Below are 19941 nucleotides of genomic sequence, written 5' to 3' on the forward strand. Positions count from 1 at the left end.
TTCAGGGGCAGATGCAGAGGATGGAGGCAGGGAAAGAATTCTGGAATGTTGAAATTACTAGTAATTTATTCCTGGACAATTCTGGAGCTACATGATTATGACTAGAGGTCGTAAGCCTTCCTCTTCCTTCTACTGTACACCAGCATCTGGGAGCCTAAAGACCAGAAGTTTCCATTTTTTATATCAATTTGATGCTATTTTTGTTGATAGTATTTTCATACCCCTTCTTGAAAGCCTGAACCACGTCCCAATGTCTTTATTATTTTTACTTCTGATAATGATGTTCTGACAAAATATCATAGAAACAGACTTTGTGATAAAGTATTGCTCTACTTTCTTAACCCATAATTACTGAAATCTTCCAGTGTTACAATATTCATGTATATGCTTTTGTCTCTCCTACTTCTTGATATTATTGCTGGATAATTGGCCAAGTAAATATGAATGCACCTCTAAATTTTGTGATAACAGCATCCAGAGGCTTGGGAGGAAAATAATAGAAGGGAATAGATGTGTTGCTGTCTAAGGTGGAGAAGTGTGGAAATAAGGCACACAAGAGTAGAATTAGGCCATGGTGGACTAGGGGAAATTGGCAAGACTTAAGGGTAAAGAGCTAAATTTAAGTACCATTTTTGGGAGGCAATGAGCAAATCCCAGAAATGGCATGAGTGTTGGGGGAAGAGAAACAAATTACCTGGATCCCAACCAAATGCTACCAAAGCTGTAAGTGCTTCAAGAGAGATTCTACCTTCAGATTCATGCAAGTCAATAAAAATGGTGAAAAGAATAGGACTAACCAACCAACCCTTGAGACCCTCTGCTAAAAGCCACTCTCTAGGCAACTGTCAATCAATCCTTTTTCTGAAACTCTTTGGATTTGTTTGTTCAGTTGCTTCTAGATTTATTCAACTTTTCCATACATCATTCATGTCAAACCTCCATCTTTTCAGTATAGTGTGAGAAGTTGTCATATGCCTTGGTATAATATGCAGGCATTTTCCACGTGCCAGTCTAGTAACTGGCAAAAACAAGGGGCATTTGGGTGGCTCAGTGGATTGGGAGCCAGGCCTAGAGATGAGATGTCCTGGATTCAAACCTGGCCTCAGACAAGTTATTTAACCCCATTGCCAACCCTTACAGCTCTTCTCTGCCTTGGAACCAATACTTAATATTGACTCCAAGATGGTAGGTAAAAATTTAAAAAGAAAAGAAAAACTGATATAGTTAATCTGGTATGTGTTAATACATAGTAAACCAATTCTAGCACTTAATTACCACTTCCCTTTTTCAAAAGTGTTCTCAAACTATCTTTCATAATCTCTTCTATAACTTGAGGGATGGAATCATAGTGAAAGTGATATTTGAATTTAGCCTGGAAGGATCAGTGGTTTTTCAACAATGGGCTCTATTCAGGAAGAGAGGCTATTCCAAGTGAGAGAACAGTGAGAGGCAGATTAGTATTCTAGAAATATCAAGTAGTCTTGTTTGACTAGGAAAGAGTGACATGATTTAAGACTAGAAAGGTAGATGAGGCCTTCCTTATGGAGGAACTTGAATGATGTCAGATGAAAAGAATTTGGACTGATTGATGTAAACAAAATTTAGAGTTAGAGTTAAGCCAAGGGATATGACAGTTTTTGTACTAAGCACTCGGGATTCAAAGAAAGGGAAAAATCACAAGAATTCCACAACGAGGGAGACAACATACAAACAACCTTGTACAAGCAGCTTTTACAGATTAAATTGGAAGAAGTCTTGAGGAGAAGGCACTAATGTTAAAGAAGACCAGAAAAAGCTTCTTGCAGAAGGTGGGATTTTAGTTGAGACTTAAAAAAAGCCAGAAATGTAAGGAGAGCATTCTAGGCATGGAAAGCAGCCAGTGAAGTCACAATCAAGAGATGAGTCATTGAAATAAGGTGAAAGAAGACTAGAAAGATGAATAAGGGGTCAGGTTAGGAAGTGCTTCAAAAGCTAAAGAGGTGATTTTGGTTTTGATCTTGGAGATAAATAGGGAGCCATTAGGAATTTTTGAATAGAGAGAGGATATAGACCTATGCTTTAAGATTTTGATAACTAAGAGGACAGGACTGTAGTGGAGAGAGACTTGTGCAGAGAAACCAACAAGCAGCCTGTTGCCATATCCTAGGCATGAAATAAGGGCCTGGACCATGGTAGTAGTCAGGTCAGAGGAGATAAGGGAACATTCACAGGAGATATTATTACAAGATTTGGTAACCAACTCGATAGGAGTGAAATATTGAGAATGGTGTTTAGGCTGTGAGCTTGGGTGACTGGGAGTAAGGGTAGGGACATTTGGGAGAGTTTTAGGCGGAAAACAATGAGTTCAGTTTTGGACATGTTGAGTCTTGGGTGTCTACAAGATATCCATTTTGAGATATTCAATAGGCAGTTAGAGATGAGAGATTAGATGTCAGGACTAGAGAAACAGATCTGAGAATTATCTGCTTAGAGATCATTGAATCCTTAGGAAATGATGAGATCACCAAGAAAGATAGTATAAGAAGAAAAGAGCCAAGGACAGAAACTTGGGGGATACCCAGGCTTAGTTGGCACAGCCTAGATGAAGAAGCAGTCACATAGATTGGAGGAAAACCAGGAAAGAGCAATGTCATGAAAATCCAGATAGAAGAGAAGAAGATGACCATGGTGTTAAAAGAAGTGTTAAGAATAAGTATTGAGAAAAGGGTAATTAAATTTGACAATTAAGAAGTTATTGGTAACCTTGACGAGCAGTTTCAGTTGAAAATTGATATTTGAAGCCAATAGAGAGTTTATAAGAGAATAGGAAGAAAGGAAATAGAGGTAGTAATTGCAGGTGGTCCTTTAGAGGAGTTTGGCCACAAAAGGGAGAAGAGATACAGAATACTAGGTAGCAGGGATAGGGGATACATAAGTGTTTATATCAACCCAGTAAACTGTAAAGTGTCTTTTAGATTTGACAAGAAGAGAGTATTTGTTGGCTTTTGAATTAAGGGAATAATAATCAGACCTGCATGTTAGGAAGAAGCAGGTAGTAATGTGCAAGAGGGACAAAGAAAGGAGTAAAAAAAAACCTCAGTACCCATGATTCTAAAAAGAATCTGCTTAATCATGTAGTGAGAGCAAGGAACATCAACCTAAGTGTTGGGAAGAGAGTAAGTGTTACACTGTTAACTACAAATTTAAATTAAAGGCCCAGAACTTCAGTGCATTGGCTAAATCATTGATGGGAGAATTTCAGGAGGATATGGTCAAGGATTGCAGAGGGTGAGAAGGCCAAATGAGTTACTGTTTATCCAGATGAGATGGGATGAAGGGAGTACCCACACTGATGAGGGTGACAGACAAGGAGACCAGTTAGGATACTAAAGTAGTCTAGATGACAGGTAGCTGACAGCAGGAGATGGCAAAAAGGGAGTCAGTGAAGGAGATAGTGTTGACAAGATCTGGCAACTGATTGAACCTACAGATGTAGAGTTAGAAGGAACCTTAGAGGACATTAAGTCTAACACTACCCCTCATATTCCAAACAAGGAAAACTTCAGCCAAGAAAAGTAGGTGGCTTGGTTGAGGTCACACAGGTAATAAGTAGCTGAGCCAGGATTCAGACCTAGGTCATCCAAAATAAAGTCATCTTTCTGTTTACATCATGTAAGAGTCAAAGAGGAGAATGAAGTTTGAAGCTTGGGGGTAAAAAAAGCAGATTTGGGGGTAAAAATTGACATGTTCAATTGGAGGTATTCTAACAGTGTCTGAATCTGGGCCAGCTTGAATTTGCAACCTTATTTATAGCCCTGAGAAGTCTGGCAAGTAGTGGGCATATTCACCAGCAGACAAGAATGTTTGCCTTTAGTTTCAGTCCATTCCTCTTGGAATAGGATTAAAGTTGAGCGCCTTTCTGTCTATGGTGGTCAGGGATCTTTTTTGCAGGTCCCAGCTATATTTCTGGCCCTTCAGCCAATCAGGAAAATATGATGTTAGTAATAAATATTGGGCACCTACTGTTGAACAAAATGCTTCCTTCTCTTTCCATATTCTACCTGTGATCAGAAAAGTAATGGAATCTTCAGAACCACTGGCCCAGGTCTTATGGGCTGGGAGGGAGAAGGAATGCTACCTATGTATGAACCAGGTTTCTTTCTCCAAAAGGATGACTCATCTGCGATTCTGAGTAGGATGCATACTGCTGAGCCAACTTGAAAAGGTGCTAAAGAATTTCAGGCTGCACACTAAATTTATATTGCCTTCATGAAAGAGAACTTGGGAGTGTTAGACCACTGTCTTATTTCCTCAGCGAGCAGCTAGAAACCATTTATAAGGAAATAGGCTCAGACTCTATTCAAAGGCTTAATATGTTATTATTTTATTCCAGAACACTTAAATGAACCCAAGGTGAACTTTTACACAGGGAAATTCTATTTGATTAAAGCGAGAACCCTAAACCTAAAAGCGATATTAAATCATCTAGCCTGTTTCCTAACTCCAAGAAGGGCTGTATTAAGCTGTCTTGAGAGAGAGAATAAGGTTATCTTTTTAAAAGACTTCCAAAAAGAGAGATTCTTTAACTTCAGTAACCCATTTTAGTGTTCAGTAGTTCTCACTATTTGAAAATCCTTATATCTAAACTAAAGATCATGCAGTTTAAACATTTTTCTGTTCTGCAAAGTTGAAGGAGAGTTGGTCCTGTTCTGCTTAAAAAAATCCTTAATATGGAGAGATTGTTATTGGGTCTTTTCTATAGCCTTCACCATTTCAGGCAAATAGTTCCCAATTTTTTTCTTTAAAATGGGTGTAAATAATGTGTCAGAGGCTCTCTTCCTAGCCTAAAAGGCCTGAGAAAAAACTTTGGGGGACTTCTCAAGAGCTCCTTACCCAGATGATCGGGGAACTTCACTATCTGATTCCTTTCTGAAGTAGAGTTGCTGACTTCCCTCACAAGTACACAGGTGCATAAGGCTCCAAATAGTAACCAACTTAAAAGGGTTAACAGAAACCTATAGTCCTCGTGAGAGCCCATAGAAAATACCAATACTCACCAATGAGTAACCCTTCCCCCAGAAACCTACATAGTCTCACAGTTCTTATCTGGCTCAGCTTGCTTGGTCAGAGCATCCCTGTCTGCTTTGGGAGATGTTCCTTGGAGTTCAACTTAGTATAACTCTACTCAGTTCCCAGAAGGTGGTGGTGGTTTCTGGAAGGTCCTTTTTGCTAATCTTTTCCCTGCAGTTCTTTTTCCAGCCTGTTTTCTTTCTGAAGCTCTCCTGAGTTGATGGCACTTACTCTTTTTACAAAGGAACAAACTTTTCCAATATCATCCATTGGAAAACTTTGGAATCTCTTGTCTTGGCGGTGTGTTTACAGCTCAGTTGTAGCACTAGGCCAAAATGCCTCTCTTTCTGAAGCATTCTTTGGTATGATTCTTCTAGCCCCAGGGGTTCACATATATAAGAGTTAGAGAAAGTACCCACTTCAAAGCAGATCCCTCTCTCCCTAATTCCATGTTATTGCCTTTTCTCCCTAGTGCTAGACTATTGTTATTCTTGACCATTAGTCACTCTCCATTGGTCTAGAAGCTCTGGGGCAAACACCCCTTGGAGATGTCTCTCATTCTGCTTGATATTCTCTCTGCATCTGGGCAGTGCTTATTTACTCTCCTTCAAGATGGCTTCCCCAGACATTTAATAGCTGGGGTATGGCCTTCCAGTAACAGGTCTTTTCCAGACCTTTTAGAATTTAGCATTAGAAGGGATTAGAAGCCACTTCAACTCCACCTCTCCAGTTTCCCTGACAAGTAATTATCCTTGAAGATCTCCAGTAGTACCAATCTCCCTCCTGTCTGCCCAAGATGCCTGAAAATGTTTGATCAAGCCTCAGTTGTTAGAGTTTATTTTTAACCTAAATTTGCTTCCTTGCAACTTCAACCCACTGTTCCCTGGGAATGAGCAAAATAAATCTAGTCTTTTTCCATAAGGAAAGCTCAGATAGTTTCTTTTTTTAAGTCTGCTTAAATCTCTTTTTTTAATTGAATCTTATGTGGTGCGGTTTCAAGACCTCATCTTCCCTCTTTTGGTTAGTCCCTTTTCAATGAAAGCATCAAAGGACAATGCCTATTACCAAGCTCAGTGGCTGGGGTCTGATGCCCCAGCAGCCAATATAAATAGGGGAGCTGGCAGGGATAGAAGGGAAGTAGACTCCCTGAGGCATTTTCAGTTTGGTCCAGGTGCCCTTCTAAGGGTTATTTAATGATGTTGCTATCCCAGTGCCCTCCCAACATGCCCTTTTCCACTTTTCCATGACACTCAAATAATTAAGATCCCAAAGGACCTTTCCGCAACCCACTGAAACCTCTTTCCGTTTATATCTGTTGTGATGGAGGAAGAGATCAAATGAAGGAAATTCCTACATGCTGTGTTGCCAATTACACATCCCTTCGCTGTATTTCTGTATCTGCTTTCCTGTTCAACCACGCTATATTCCCCCAAGCCCTCTTAAGAAGCATGTTGATATTTAGTAGGAAAATGTCAAGAATAAATCCTCTGAGCCTTTTCCACTTTATAGATCCTATTCTTAAGAAAGAGCCATCAGTACAATGTACTGTTGCAAGAGAAATTCATTCTGCTGACCCAGAAGAAGACTCATTAGGTTTTTCAGCAGAAATAGATACAAGAGAGACTTATGTGTATAGGGTAGGGCCTCAGTAGGGCTTTCAGAGGACTTATTCAGGATGGAATCAGCAGTTTCCTTGATGTGTGAAGCTCTCCAGCATTTCTGCTTTGGCAGCTCCAGGAAAACAGATGTGGGTTGCTATGAGGATGTGGGCAACCCTGGAGAGGCAAATTCTGTAAAGAACCATCAGCATGGGCACAGTCCCTCCTTGGAGCCTGCACAGAACTAACCAAGAAGTGACCTAGAGTCACCCCAGGATGTTTAACATATTGTTAGCATACCATTTGCATTGTGAATCACTGATAAAGTCCAGTCTGGAGGCTGAAGCCACCCAAACAATCAACTCCTTCCTTGACAACCAAGCAAGATAAAAAGCATTCTTGAAAACCCCTCGGGGCTACTTCACCAAGCTTCCTCCCTTAATAATAAAGCTTGTTCCCCGGCTATGGAGACTGCCTGAGTTGTCAATTTTTGGGGAGAGACCCTTTAGGGACAATAGTACTACCCCAAATCTCTTTTGGGGAGAGGGTCTGTCCCGCCTTGTGGCAAAGGACCACTTCTCTAGGCACTTCCCCCACCCTCCTACTGCCTGTTTACTAGAAACATTACCCTTTTCTGTACTCTATTCCTAGAAAATTCCACTCTGGAACCATGTGTTCCTTGACAATATGTACTGGCTCTCTGCCTATTATATCAGAGATGGGAAATCAATCACACCTACTAGAGGGAGATGTTGCCCTTCCCTATAAAATCCATAGCCCTCCCCCTGGCATCATCAAGCTGCCCCCATTTGGAGTTTCCTAGTATCCTTTTCCTGCCTTGTTTGGAGGTTTTACATGCTGCCCTTGTTGCCCCTACCCCTGTGTTTTTGTCCTTGGGTATTATGAGAGTAATATTGAAGAAAAACCTGCAAACAGAGGCAATGGATGGAAGTCTGAAGAGCTGTCCATCAAGGAGCATTCCAGAGGAGAATGTGACCAGGAGAAGGCAGTTAAAAGAAACACCCAAACTGTTGGAAAAAAATCTCTCTTTCTTCTGGCACTTGAAAGAGGAAGAACTGAGAAGATCCTTTCCTTGTTGGTTACTGACTTTCTCTCTACATTATCAAGAATTGACTCAAAAGGTCCTAAAACTGTTAGCCACATCCCTCATCCAAGACTCTATAACTTTATTACTCAATTTTAGATTTGCTTAAGATCAGGGAAAGTCTTAACCCCTCTCTCCTATCCAATTTCCCTTTCCTTCCCCTTCCTTAAAATAAATCCTTGTTCCAATAACTTTAAGAGAGTGAGTTATCTATCAGATATTCAGGCAGCTTACTCAGTCTGAATCCCAGTTTGAATCCAACTGAAGAGACTAACTGAAGTGGTAGGGAGAGGGAAGAGGGAGTCAAGAGTCTGATTCCACCTTATCTCATTGGTCTGTAAGCTTGCCCAGAAATCTTACATTACAATAATCCATCTAAACAAACAACCACCTAATACAATTTGGCACCCCGAAAAGGTCTTACCCTATCCCAAACAAAGTGAAAGCTAAATAAGAAGGATGTTTCTGCAAGTAGCATGTGGTATGATGGTGCTTGCTGTCATCGCCTGTTATTGGGTCTATAATATTATGTATAGTGCTGTGACCAACTTTGTGATGGAAACTATTGGACTTATATCCAATTCCACTTCCTTCATTATGAGTATGTCTTTTAACAATGACTCTGTGATATGGCAACTCCTTACACAGATATACGTGTTCACCATGGCTGCCATACATACTTTCACCTGAGAAATATTTTCAAATTTTCGACACCAAAAAAGACAGCCCAGATTATGGTGGTTGATACAAACCTAGAACAGTTAGTAAAAGCTATGTGTGAGGAGTTTTTGAAGAAGCAGGGATTAGATCAGGCTAAGATGGGAAATAAGCAGGCAGATAATGGACTTAAAGACAAGAACAAGAAAGCTAAGGAAAAAAATAAGATAGGAACACATGACAATGGCAAAGACATGGGCACTGATAACAAGGAAGCTGAGAAAATATTTCCATTAAAAGATATTGCTAAGATTTCAGATAATGCAAGAGTGCTTCATTCTAAAGTATATAAACAATCTACAACACAAGAACTTGATTCCATCTGGCCTAAGGTTTCTAAAGTTTGTCTCTGAAGCCCAAAGGGCCCATAAGGAGCTGAAAAGGGTGTTTAAAATATTTGAGCCAAGTTTTGATACAGAATTTCTTCTTTCTGAATTGTTTAGCCCCCATGAACACAGGCAGTTCATTGAGAAAACTAGAATTGTCAGCACTCTTACAAACTGGCCTACTGAGGAACAGAGGGAGGATTTTGATTTTTCAAATCCTGCCTGCATGACTTATCTTAGAAAGTATAGAGAGGATCTGCTCCAAGCTATAAAAACATTTTGCTCTAAACCCAATGCATGGGGAAAATTTGGCAAACTGGTGCAAGAGAAGACTGAGCATCCTGCAAGCTTTATAGATAGCCTGTTCGAAACAGCAGATTCCATTATGGTCTTAGAAAAAAATTCAGAAGAGTCTGTGGCTCATGTAAGGAGACAATTCCTTAGGGGTTGCACATTACACCTAAGAAATTTTTTAAAGAACTATTTTCCCAAATATGACACAGTTACTCTGCCTGAACTTTGAGAAGCTGCATCCTACTTATTTGACAGTCATAATGACCAACAGAAACAAATGACAGAATTGAAACAGAAATTGCAAGACACAGAAAACATTGAAAGAGATAGATGAAATTAAGAATTTACACACAATCAAGACATACTCCAGAGACCCTCATACCAACAGAGTAGGAGACAAAGAGAAACCAGACAGTGTTTCTTATGCCATAAGGTCGGTCACTTAATGAAGGACTGCTATTTGAAAAAGAAGTATGAGGCAAATAACAAAAGCACACAGGGAAAATCATATTACAAATATAAGAAAAACATATCCTGCAAACATTGCCGATTAAGGACAGATGAAGAAGTGACAGACATTAAAGCCATGCATTTAGCTATTAAATCAGGAGCTAAACCCAGGTATTCAGATGTAGCATCTCATGGGAGAAAAAATTTATGAAACCAAGATCATAAGTTATTGGGTTTTATACAAATAGATAGAAAAAAGGTGTTGCAGGATGTAGCAAGCAAAGAGGGACTAATACAATATCTCTTTAAGTCAAGCCTTCTCTTACATAAAAAAAAAGGTACTAAAATGAAGGTTTGGTGCTTTAAGCACCAACTTCTTTTTGGGAATCCTTTAAACTCCCAGATTCCTTCAGTGTACCAGGACAGACTGTGTCAGAAGGATCAGACTAGTGGCTCTCTTTTTGGAATAATCTGATATCTTTCAGATGATAAGTAGCTCACTGGGAAGTCCAGGGAGGAAAGGTGAAGCTTCCAGGAAGGACCATGTCAAAGACTACCAAAGTTGAATGGGGATTCTGGCTTTCCTCTTCTATTCTTCTACTTCTCAAACTGGCTTATACCTAGTTCTGATTTACATGAATTTCAGAGTTAGAAGGGTCTTCACAGGCCATCTGGCCCAATCCATGCCCCCAAAGAATCCTTTCTACAACATACTCGACAAGCAGACATCTAGCCTTTGCTTGAAGACTTCCACTGAGGGGAGCCCAACTACCTACCCTAGGAGCTCATTCTGCTTTTAAATTTCAACAGCAGTTGTTAGCAGAGAGGCTTTTCCATAATCAAAATGTGACCTTAATTCTGGGGCCCCAAGAGACAAAATGTGTGCATTTGGGAGGATAAGTCCTCTAGTTTATTACCCAATTCCATGGATCATTCCTTTGACCTTCCTTAAGTATTACTAAAATATTCCCTCCTTGTGAGTCCAGTGGTGACCAAATAAACTCACCACATAACTGTGGATTGCCAAATCTACTCGCCAAGGTGATTTCAGTCCCAGGAAATTCCAGGTATTTACACAAAACTACTCAAAAGGCAGGAGAATCTATGGTGATTTTACTTCTCCATCTCTTTCTTAAGGAGTTAGGGGCTGTTAAATTCCTCAGACATTATTTATTAGTCTCTATTGAGCTTGGTTTCATTTGGAGGGAGGGAGACAGGACTTAGTGGGTACCATTAAAAAATGGCTTTCATGTTGGTGGAAAAAAACAAAGACCATGGCATGTGTGCTGTCTCAGAGCTAAAACAAAATGTTTTATTTGATAAGATTGTTAAAGTCTTATGGTCAAATACTTTCCCATCCCTCCTCCAAGCTTGTTGAATTGAGCTGTTACCTTTGGAAGAATATCTTTAACTGTAATTGCTATATAATCATGAATTCCAAGTGGAATTATAAAGTTTGCAAACCAAAGACTGATTCCCCCTTCAAAAAAACCCACTGATTCTGCTAAGCAGAGAAATCTGAATGCTTGAATGGGGAAGATCATGGGTGTTGAATTTTTCAATGTTTCTTTAAGTGTTTGAAGCAATAAGAGCAGCTGAACAACAAAGTGAGGCTAAACAAGAATGGAAAAAACTAAAAAGCAGAATGAAGTCCAGAGCAGGTTAGGGCCAGCCTGAAACAGGAGGAAGACGACTTCCTTGGCAAAGCAGACAATGAAAATGGAAAGGATCACAGTTTATTTCACATCTGACGATATCCCTGTAGCTAATTTGTCAGAGAAATGCGTGGAAAGTACTGTGTAGGCCTTTAGTTACTGTGATGATGTTAAATACTGTTTTTCTTTCTTTCCTTTGCTTGAACAACTTGTCTACCACTGCCAACTTTAGTAGGACTAATATTGATGGAAAAAAGGAAAGAGTTAACCAGCTGTATGATTTATCTGTGCATAGTGTTCCTGTTTGGTGCCATATATAAGATTGAACATTTTTTTTTGGCAGACCTGCTAAAAAGGAAAGGACCAAACTGGTGCTTGATATTATTGTTGCTATCTGGACATGCCGATAAATCATCAATCAAGACTTTATTAAGAATTTGTGGTTTCAAGGTTGCGAGTGGTGCTACCAAGCCCTGAATTGGTCCCAGGTGCTTTTGAGCAGTGAGAAGAATTAGAGTGTGAATAGCCTCAAGAAGGTGAGAGGTGATGATGGCAGGGGGGAAGAGTCTCCAAGAAATTTAAAATTTTCCCTTTACCATCCCCAGCTCCACTCCCCAACCTGGTTGACTACAAGATCCTCTAGTGTATTTTTTTGAATACTCTACAGACACTGGATGGATTTACAATATCAAAGCGGGATTAAAGGAAGCAAGGTCCAAAAATCCAGTTTGTCATCAGCTTCAGAGGCAAATGTAACAAGTTACTTTTAAGTGCAAGGACTGCTTAAGTAAGGAAAATTAATATTGGATTGTGATAGGTTCCTTTAGTCTCCCTGAAAATCTGATTCTAAGTTGAGGCTACAATTTCTCCTCCAAGACTATAGAGCTGGGTTGGGATCTTCCTCCTTTTGTTTGGATCTTAGGAGGGATGACTGGATTAGGGGCAGGGTCAAGCAGCCACTTGACCCACTTCAAAGATTCAATCAAGAAGCTCTAGTCCACCATGTTGGGAAGTATGGTGATCCTTGATTTAAGAGTGTGATGGGTAGTCATGTTGGAGTGACCCAGCTGCTTGGCTAGGAGCAAGGGGTGTATTGGTGTCCTCCCAAGACCCACCTCTTCCTGTGATGAAATGGGTGTTGGAGGAATTCAGTCTGCCTCCTCAGTGACTAATGACTGTTTACCAATCGGAGATGTCTTGGGATGTGTAGGGGAGGGTCCTAAGGTACATACTGGCCTTTGTGCTCCCTCTCTTTGGCCCCACTTTTTTGTCCCCCTTACTCTTTTTGGTATCCGCTTGGGTTGTGGAGGGAGTCTACTGTTTGGTTTGCTTGAGTAGTCAGCTAATCAATTTAAAATTAAGAACTCTCAAGAATCTCAGCCATTACAGAAGGATATTACTGACCAAAGATGAGGTCCAAGTATGTGGAAGGGATAGGGAACCCTCCTTAAGAAGGCTTTTTTATAAACTAAGTCAGGGATCCCTTTATGAACATGTCTTTGATAGTGCAGATTCATGGGAAAGGGATACAAAGAGTGGATAAGAAGGGTGCCAAAGAACCTTTCCTTACAGGTGGCTGAGAATTCTAATTCTTTCTTTTCCCCCCATTCTCCCCAAGAGTCAATGTTTGAGTAGTGGGTCCCACGCTAGCATGGAACTCACTCTCTTGCCTATTTTATTGTAATTTTAAAATTTAATTACACCCCATTGGCAATGACAGTGTGCATGCCCAATTGAGTATAGTTGTCCCCAGGTAGGATCAGCTTATTGATGAGGGGAGTTTGCTAATCCTCCCTGGACTTTGAAGCCTTTCCATAAGACAGACTGTCTCTTCCAGGGAAACTTTCCTTCCTTCCTCCAGAATCTTTTATATCTGGAAACTTCCATTCTGGAAATGTAAATGTCCAATGCCCCATAGTATTCAATCTGCAGCAGCATCCTTGTTATATTAGAAATGGAAAATCAGATACACCCAAGGGAGATTGACCCTTCCCCTCCCTAGAAAACCTGAGCATCATGGTCATATCCCTTCTATGCCTGGGTTTGCAGGAATTAGCTGCTGGCATGCTTTCTGGGTATTAGTCATGGCTCTGATGCAGAGCTGCCTGTGGCTGCCTTAATTATATTTTTCTTTTGTAGCACGGGCCCCTGTGCTTCTGCCTTTGGATATCACCATTAGCCAAACCTTCCTTTGTGTGAGTTAAAATATGCCATAATAAAGTCTTAGTGCTTTGAGCATTCATTCATTGGTCAGTGTGATGGAAAAAAAGTTGGGATACCTTTCAATTCTGATAACTTCAGTAACTGGAGATTGGCTCCCATAGATCCCTTCGCTTCCAGATTTTAAAGGACCTACAAGAATATTTTCTCCCCACTTCAGGACCTCTGCCATGGGTTACCATTGCTGTACAAATCCTCACTTGAGATAAAGCATTATTAGTAAGTCCCCTTAAAAGCATGTCTTATAGAGAGAGACACCAAAGTTTGTGTTGATGCTTAGATTTGTCTGAAATATTTACAGTTTCTCCTTGCAGTTTTTTCTGACACATGCTCTTCAAAAGGAAGCTGTGAAAGTGAATGACAGCTTCTCTATGTCAAACAGCTCCCAGGATCAAGTAGGGAAAAAAAATAGAGCCTCTGCTTGGGATTCATCTCAGCCACTCTGAAGAAGCACATTGAGAACAAGGAAACTCTGCATGGGGGGCACAAGGTAAGAGAACACTTTCTACCATGCCACAGGGTTAGGGAAACAGGTTTGTTTGTGTGGCCCTTGAGAATTCATCCCTGCTAAGGGTTCATCAATAATGATGCAATTCCTAGAATTTGTGGGTGCCTGGAGACAAAGCCAGGGTCAATAACAGAGGAATTAATAGGTTTGTGTAGGAAAAACAGCCTGGGACAGGGATTGGGGTGTAAAGACAGTACAGGGCAGGCAGAGGGACTAGAACTCAGTGAAGTTGATTGTACTGAACATCTATTTTTTTCAAAGTCATATTGATGCTTTTTGGTTTTTATACCCCAGGAATTTCCTGCTATACCTCCAACCCCTACCACTGAATCCTCCCTTTAAATGAAGAAAAACAATTATTAGCCAGACCTTGCTTGACAGAATGACCACTTCCAAAGGCATAGGGAGGGGAGCCCATTCTCTAAGACCTCAATGACTAATTTTAATTAACCTTGGGTTTCATTATCTTTTGGTGTGTTTTCATTTGCATTATAGTCTTTGTGTGTATTGTTTTTCTGGCTCTGCTTACTTTACTGTACATCAGTTCATATAAGTCTTTCCAATTGTTTCTCAGAGATCCTTCTATTTGTCCATTTTTTCATCATGATAATATTCTATTCTCTTCAAATACCACAGTTTATATAATGATTATCCCAGGTGATGTGCATTCCCTCCACCCCCTAGTTTCTAGTTCTTTGCTATTACCAAAAAAAAAAAGTGTTGCTAAGAATATTTTCATGTATATCAGACTTTTCTTTTGGTCTTTGACCACCTTAGGGTAAAATGCCCAGTATCAAGTTTGATGGATCAAATTTAATGACTTAAAAAAAAAATCCTTACTTTCTGTCTTAGTAACAACTCTAAGACAAAGGGCAAGGGCTAGACAAATGAGGTTAAAGTGGCTTGTCCAGGGTTCACATATCTTAGAAATGTCTGAGGTCAGATTTGGACCCAGGTCCTCCCAACTCCAGGCTTGGCAACTCTATCTACTGTGCTACCTGGCTGCCCCTAAATTTAGGGTCTTTAGAACTTCCAAGGATCTCTTTCGAATCCTCTTGCCCAGTGAAGGATTCACTGATTTCCTGCCTGTGTTGTCATCTTAGTGGAATACAACATCTGACTTTTTTATTCCCATCAGCTGTGACGAGAGATATTACAGCTCCGATGGGGAAAAGATTGGTATCTGGGTGATGTACCAGCAGTTTAATGACTGTTAGTATTAGGAGAGAGAAGAAGAAAGCACAGAACAAAAGAGAGTTGGGCTGTTGGTCAGTCTCCCCGAAATGGAGTCAGGAACATTCTGTAAAGGTGGACAGGAATTTGTGACTGAAGGGAACCAGGCCCCAAGGACAGTTGATTCATTCCAACTTCAAAGCATCTTGCTGGTGTCACAAATGGAAGGCACCAAGGAGAGTTCTTTGGCCTCAGCATAAAAGTGATTTCTGGCTTTGAGTGGAAGGATCTAATGATCACTGGTCAAGAGCAAACCAGCCACAGCAGAACAAGTTGGGAGGTTGGGGTTTGGGGGGCTGAGGGGAGGGCTGGCTAGTGAAGTGGCCCTGTCCTGGGAGGGGTCCCGGGGGGGGCACAAGTGTCCTTTCCACGCAGTCTGTTCATCAGTCGTAGCTGGTGGACGTGGATGGATACTCACTCTTATGCACTCCCAGCAGTTCATGTGTAGAGATGTTCCCCCAGATGCCCATGGGCCTCATGATAGCACAGGCTCTCCAGGAATTCTGGCAGCCTATTAGGACCCCTGAGCCCCCAAGCTCCCCAGGAACTCCCCTCCAGCCCAAGCCAATATATCTTCCAACCCAAATCAGCACTGCGCCCTCCTGACCTCTAGGTAGACCTTTGTCTAGACCGCACACTCCGTTGTCAGGGTTAATGTCTGAAATTATCTGAGAATTGCAGGGGAAGACAGCTTACGGATGTGGAGGCAGGAGAACAATTCTACCATTATCAAGTGGCGTATTACCTCCATCCATAAAACACAAAATCTTCCTGGGAGAGTGGAGATTAATTTTCCACTCTTTTTTGTCTTTGCATCCCCAGTGGTCAGTTTAGGCCTGGAGATGTTCAATACAGGTTGAATCGAATTGAGACCCAGAACATGCTTAGTTAGTGAGCCCAAGTCGAGGTTACCTAGGAACACTAAGGCCCAGAGGCCTCCCCAAGGAAGGGAAAGGGAGGCTGCTTTGTCTGAGAGTCCTTAAATCTCCGCAGGAATTTTTTCCTGAGTTAATACCTCCAATTGAAGGCGTTATCAAATCCCCTGGGCCTTCCAAGGAGGACCCGAGGCCTGGGAACGTAGGACTGCAACCGGGACATCCTAGCTGGGGGTATGGGAGGACTCGGCTCCTACCCGGTATCGTTGAGGGATTAATCCGACACCAGGTGAAGCTGGGAAAAGGGCCTCCAGCCAAGGGCCTGCCTGGGCCCGAGGCCCAAGTCCTCTAGCCGCAGCCTCCCAGGCCTGTAGACATTGAGATTGCTATAGAGGCCTGCAGGGCCATCAGGGACATAATGCCTTGTCTGGTAGCTGACCTTAGGAGGCTGGGGTGCCCAGGGGACGTAACTCTGGAAGCAGTGGGCCCTGGGAAGTGGGGGGTTCGGAGCCGAGGGGCTACTGGTCCCTGAAGACACAGTGTGAGACCGGTGGTGGGCATCGCCGCTAGCAGAGGGGTCGCTGAAGGGGTCGGAGGGTGTGTGGTCACTGGATGGACAGCTGCTGTCAGTGAAGCTGTCCTGAGGGAATGTGGACCCTCCCCTCGGCCGGAGGGGCCTGACCAGCCCAGGAGATCGCTGGCCCATCACAGGTTTGGAGGAGGCGTACAGATGGCGGAACTCCTCCTCAAACAGCTCCACCGGCTGGCCCGTGAACTTGGACAGGAAGTTCCTGTGGACTTGGCCACATAGCCATGAGAAACTAGAAGGTAAGAGAGAGAGACAGGGACCAAAGAGTATGAGTGAGACGAGGTGGGAGCGGGAGGAAGAGGCAGGCCCAATTGGCAAACCACTGGGTTTTAGAACTCAAGGGCCAGAGTGGTAGCTTGGGGGGGCTCTGAGGCCTCAGCTAGGAAGCGGCCCTCCCCTCTCCTCTCTGGCGGCTCAGGCCCCCTACCCCCAAGGCCCATGGCCCCCTGGGAATTTTCAGCTGTAGCAGTTACAGTATTAGAGAAAAACATGGGCTGTGTCTTCTCTGTGTTCCTGGTCCTTAGCTCAAGACTGTAACCACACATGATGCACCTTGAATTCAGTCTTGGGCCATACAAGTCAAGTGGGAATAGAAGCCCACCTCTGTCACATTCTGGATGACCTACAACTTCTTTGCCCAGTAAAATACTAGTCCTGTCTGCTCCCCTTGTCACCCAGCAGGGCAGTACCCCGTAACAAAAGAAACAAAAGAAACAATGAATAAAAAAGTGCTTTTAAAGCATGGGAATGCAGGGGGAGGGGAAGAAAGTGGGTCCAGAATGCAAAGACATTCATTCTCTTTGGGAGGTTGTAAAATGTCCATGGAAGAAAGTTTGTTGGCCCCCAAAGTGAGGAGGGTGATAGCATCCTTAGACTTGTTGGAAAGAAAAGGAAGAATCTCGATCAGAAGTTAGCTTATTCGGGCTCATGTTTAAAAAGGGAACATCTTCCCATTTAAATGTTATAGGTTTCTACACCAGTATTTTTTTTTAAACCCTTACCTTCTATCCTAGAATTGATACTGAGTATTGATTTCAAGGCAGAAGAGTGGATAAGGGCTTGGGCAAGGGGAGGGGTTAAGGGACTTGCCCAGGGTCACCCAGCTAGAAAATGTATGAGGGCAGATTTGAACCCAGGATCTCCCATCTCTGGGCCTGGCTATCAAATCCACTGGAGCCATTGAGCTGCATTTTTAAAAGGTTATACTTAAATCTAGATAGGCAGGCTGCTAGGTTGCCCAGCCAAGAATACTTTTTTATGACTTTCTATTATCAGAAGTTCTTGAACCCAACCTATAGAGGCTGGATTCAAGGTGACCAATTATAGTCTTTCCTTCCTTCCTCCCTTCCCATCTTCCCTTCTCTCTCCCTTTCTCCTTCCCTTCTTCCCTCTCTCCCTTTCTTCCCCTCCTATCATCCCCTTCTCTTCTCCTTCCATCCTCATTTCCCCTTTCTTTCTTTCCCTTCCCATAACCCACTTGCTAGGGGAAGATGGCTAGAAGCCTTTAAGAAATCTTTCAAGAATCAAGTGAACTAAACTTTCATTATCGCTCATCACACTTTGTTCTCCTGTCCTGTCAGGCAAGATTAAGAGAAAGGGGGAGCTCCTAGCTGGCAAAAGCACATTACTGTAATGATGTTGCAGGGAAGGCCTAGGGTTTGGAGAGGGAGTTAGACCCGAGTTCAGATCCTGCCTCATTCCCTGGGCAAATTACTCCGATCTCACCGGCTCAATTTCTTCATTATAAAATGGAGGTAAGTGGTATTGCCTAGCTCCTAGAGCTGTTGTGGAAATCAAAATATCAAAATAAGATATGTAAAGAACTTTGCAAACCTTAAAACACTATACGAATGTTCACTAGTACCCTCTAGCATCTCCCTAGAAATCAACAAAACATGCTCCAGAGGATGACTGGCGAATTCAAGATGTCCTGACAGCACCGGGGTGGGGGTGGAGGTGGGGTCTAGTGTGGAGTTCACAGGATTTGGAGTCAGACTACCTAGACTTGATTCCTGCCTGATTTTCACGGGCAAATCCTTTGAGCCTCAGTTTCCTCCTGTGTAAATCAAGGTGGTCGGAATATGGCCGAACCAGTTAGGATCTAAGAATGTAACTGAATAGTATGACACCATAAAAAATGGCCAGTTTCAGAGGAGCCCACTCCCAAGAATTGATACAGAGCAAAGAAAGCAGAACCAGAACCGTTTATGACTCTTAAAATATATATAGAAGCTGAAAACTGAAAGACTTCAGAACTCTGATCAATGCAGTGACCAGTTAGGACTTCTAAAGGTTGATGATGTTGAAAGGTGATGGACTAGAGAGTGAGACACATTTTCAGACAGATCCAATGTGTAAAGGTTTGTTTTGTTTAGCTGTATTTGTCACAGTCTTCTATCTGGGTGGCAGATGTTTGTGGATAGAAAAGGGTCCTTACCTCTAAAAAAAGAAGAAAATAAAGAGCATGGATAAAACTTTAAGAAAAATACCCAGGAGGCAACTAGGTGACTCAGTGGGGATTGAGAGCTGGGCCTAGATACAGGAGGTCCTGGGTTCAGATTTGACCTCAAGACTCTTCCTAGTTTTGTGACCCTGGGCAAGTCACTTAATCCCACCATTGCCTAGCCCTTACCTCTCTTCTTCCTTAGAATTGATACGAAGACAGAAGTTAAGGGTTTTTTAAAAAAGAGAGAAATGTGTACTTTTTTTTTTAAGCCCACTTGAATTCTAATATTCTTTCCTGCATTTTAAATTTAATCTTCACAGGCCATTTGGAATATCTAATTCTTGAACCATATTCCATTACTGAACTGGGTGGGTCTGAAGTCTGTCAGAGTAGATTAGGCTGTATTCCATGGCTTTATTCCATATTACAAGTCAAGACAGATGCCTCTGATAAACTTATCCACCAAACCTTCTCATATATATGTATATAATGTTGCATAATAAAGGGGGTTCCCCAGGCCCTCAAGGCTTAGGAGACAGACTATCCTAAATATTCTCCCTATTAAAAAACCAAGGAAACACCATAGCCCAGAAGCTAGTATCTTGCCAAAAGATGTCTCAGGAAACATTTAATGTCTACTCTGTGCAGGTACAACACTGGGTACTAGGGATACAAAGACACAAAATGACTTCAAGTGTATTCTACAGGGGAGACCTCCACAGTTCATCTGGAGTTAGCTCTGAGACCTCTTAAGAGACCTTGTTATATATGTGTGTGTGGAGAGGTCCTCCCCAATTTTGGAGGCCAACAACTCCCACCTGCTTTAGAGAGGGACCCTCTTTTGCTGCCACCGTCAGAGAAAGGCTTCTGGGTGGT

General features: G+C 42.1%; 1 protein-coding gene across 1 annotated transcript in view; it reads right to left on the bottom strand.

The window, feature by feature from the left end:
- Positions 1 to 4338: 4338 nt before the first annotated feature.
- Positions 4339 to 19941, bottom strand: part of FAM83A (family with sequence similarity 83 member A) — a 35890-nt gene continuing 20287 nt past the window's right edge. The window contains exon 4 of the mRNA XM_001381183.4: positions 4339 to 16851. Coding sequence (XP_001381220.2) covers positions 16305 to 16851 — 547 coding nt within the window. The 3' untranslated portion in view covers positions 4339 to 16304. The remainder of the gene's footprint in view (positions 16852 to 19941) is intronic.

Source organism: Monodelphis domestica, chromosome 3 (genome assembly GCF_027887165.1).
Source record: "Monodelphis domestica isolate mMonDom1 chromosome 3, mMonDom1.pri, whole genome shotgun sequence".
Lineage (NCBI taxonomy): Eukaryota > Metazoa > Chordata > Mammalia > Didelphimorphia > Didelphidae > Monodelphis > Monodelphis domestica.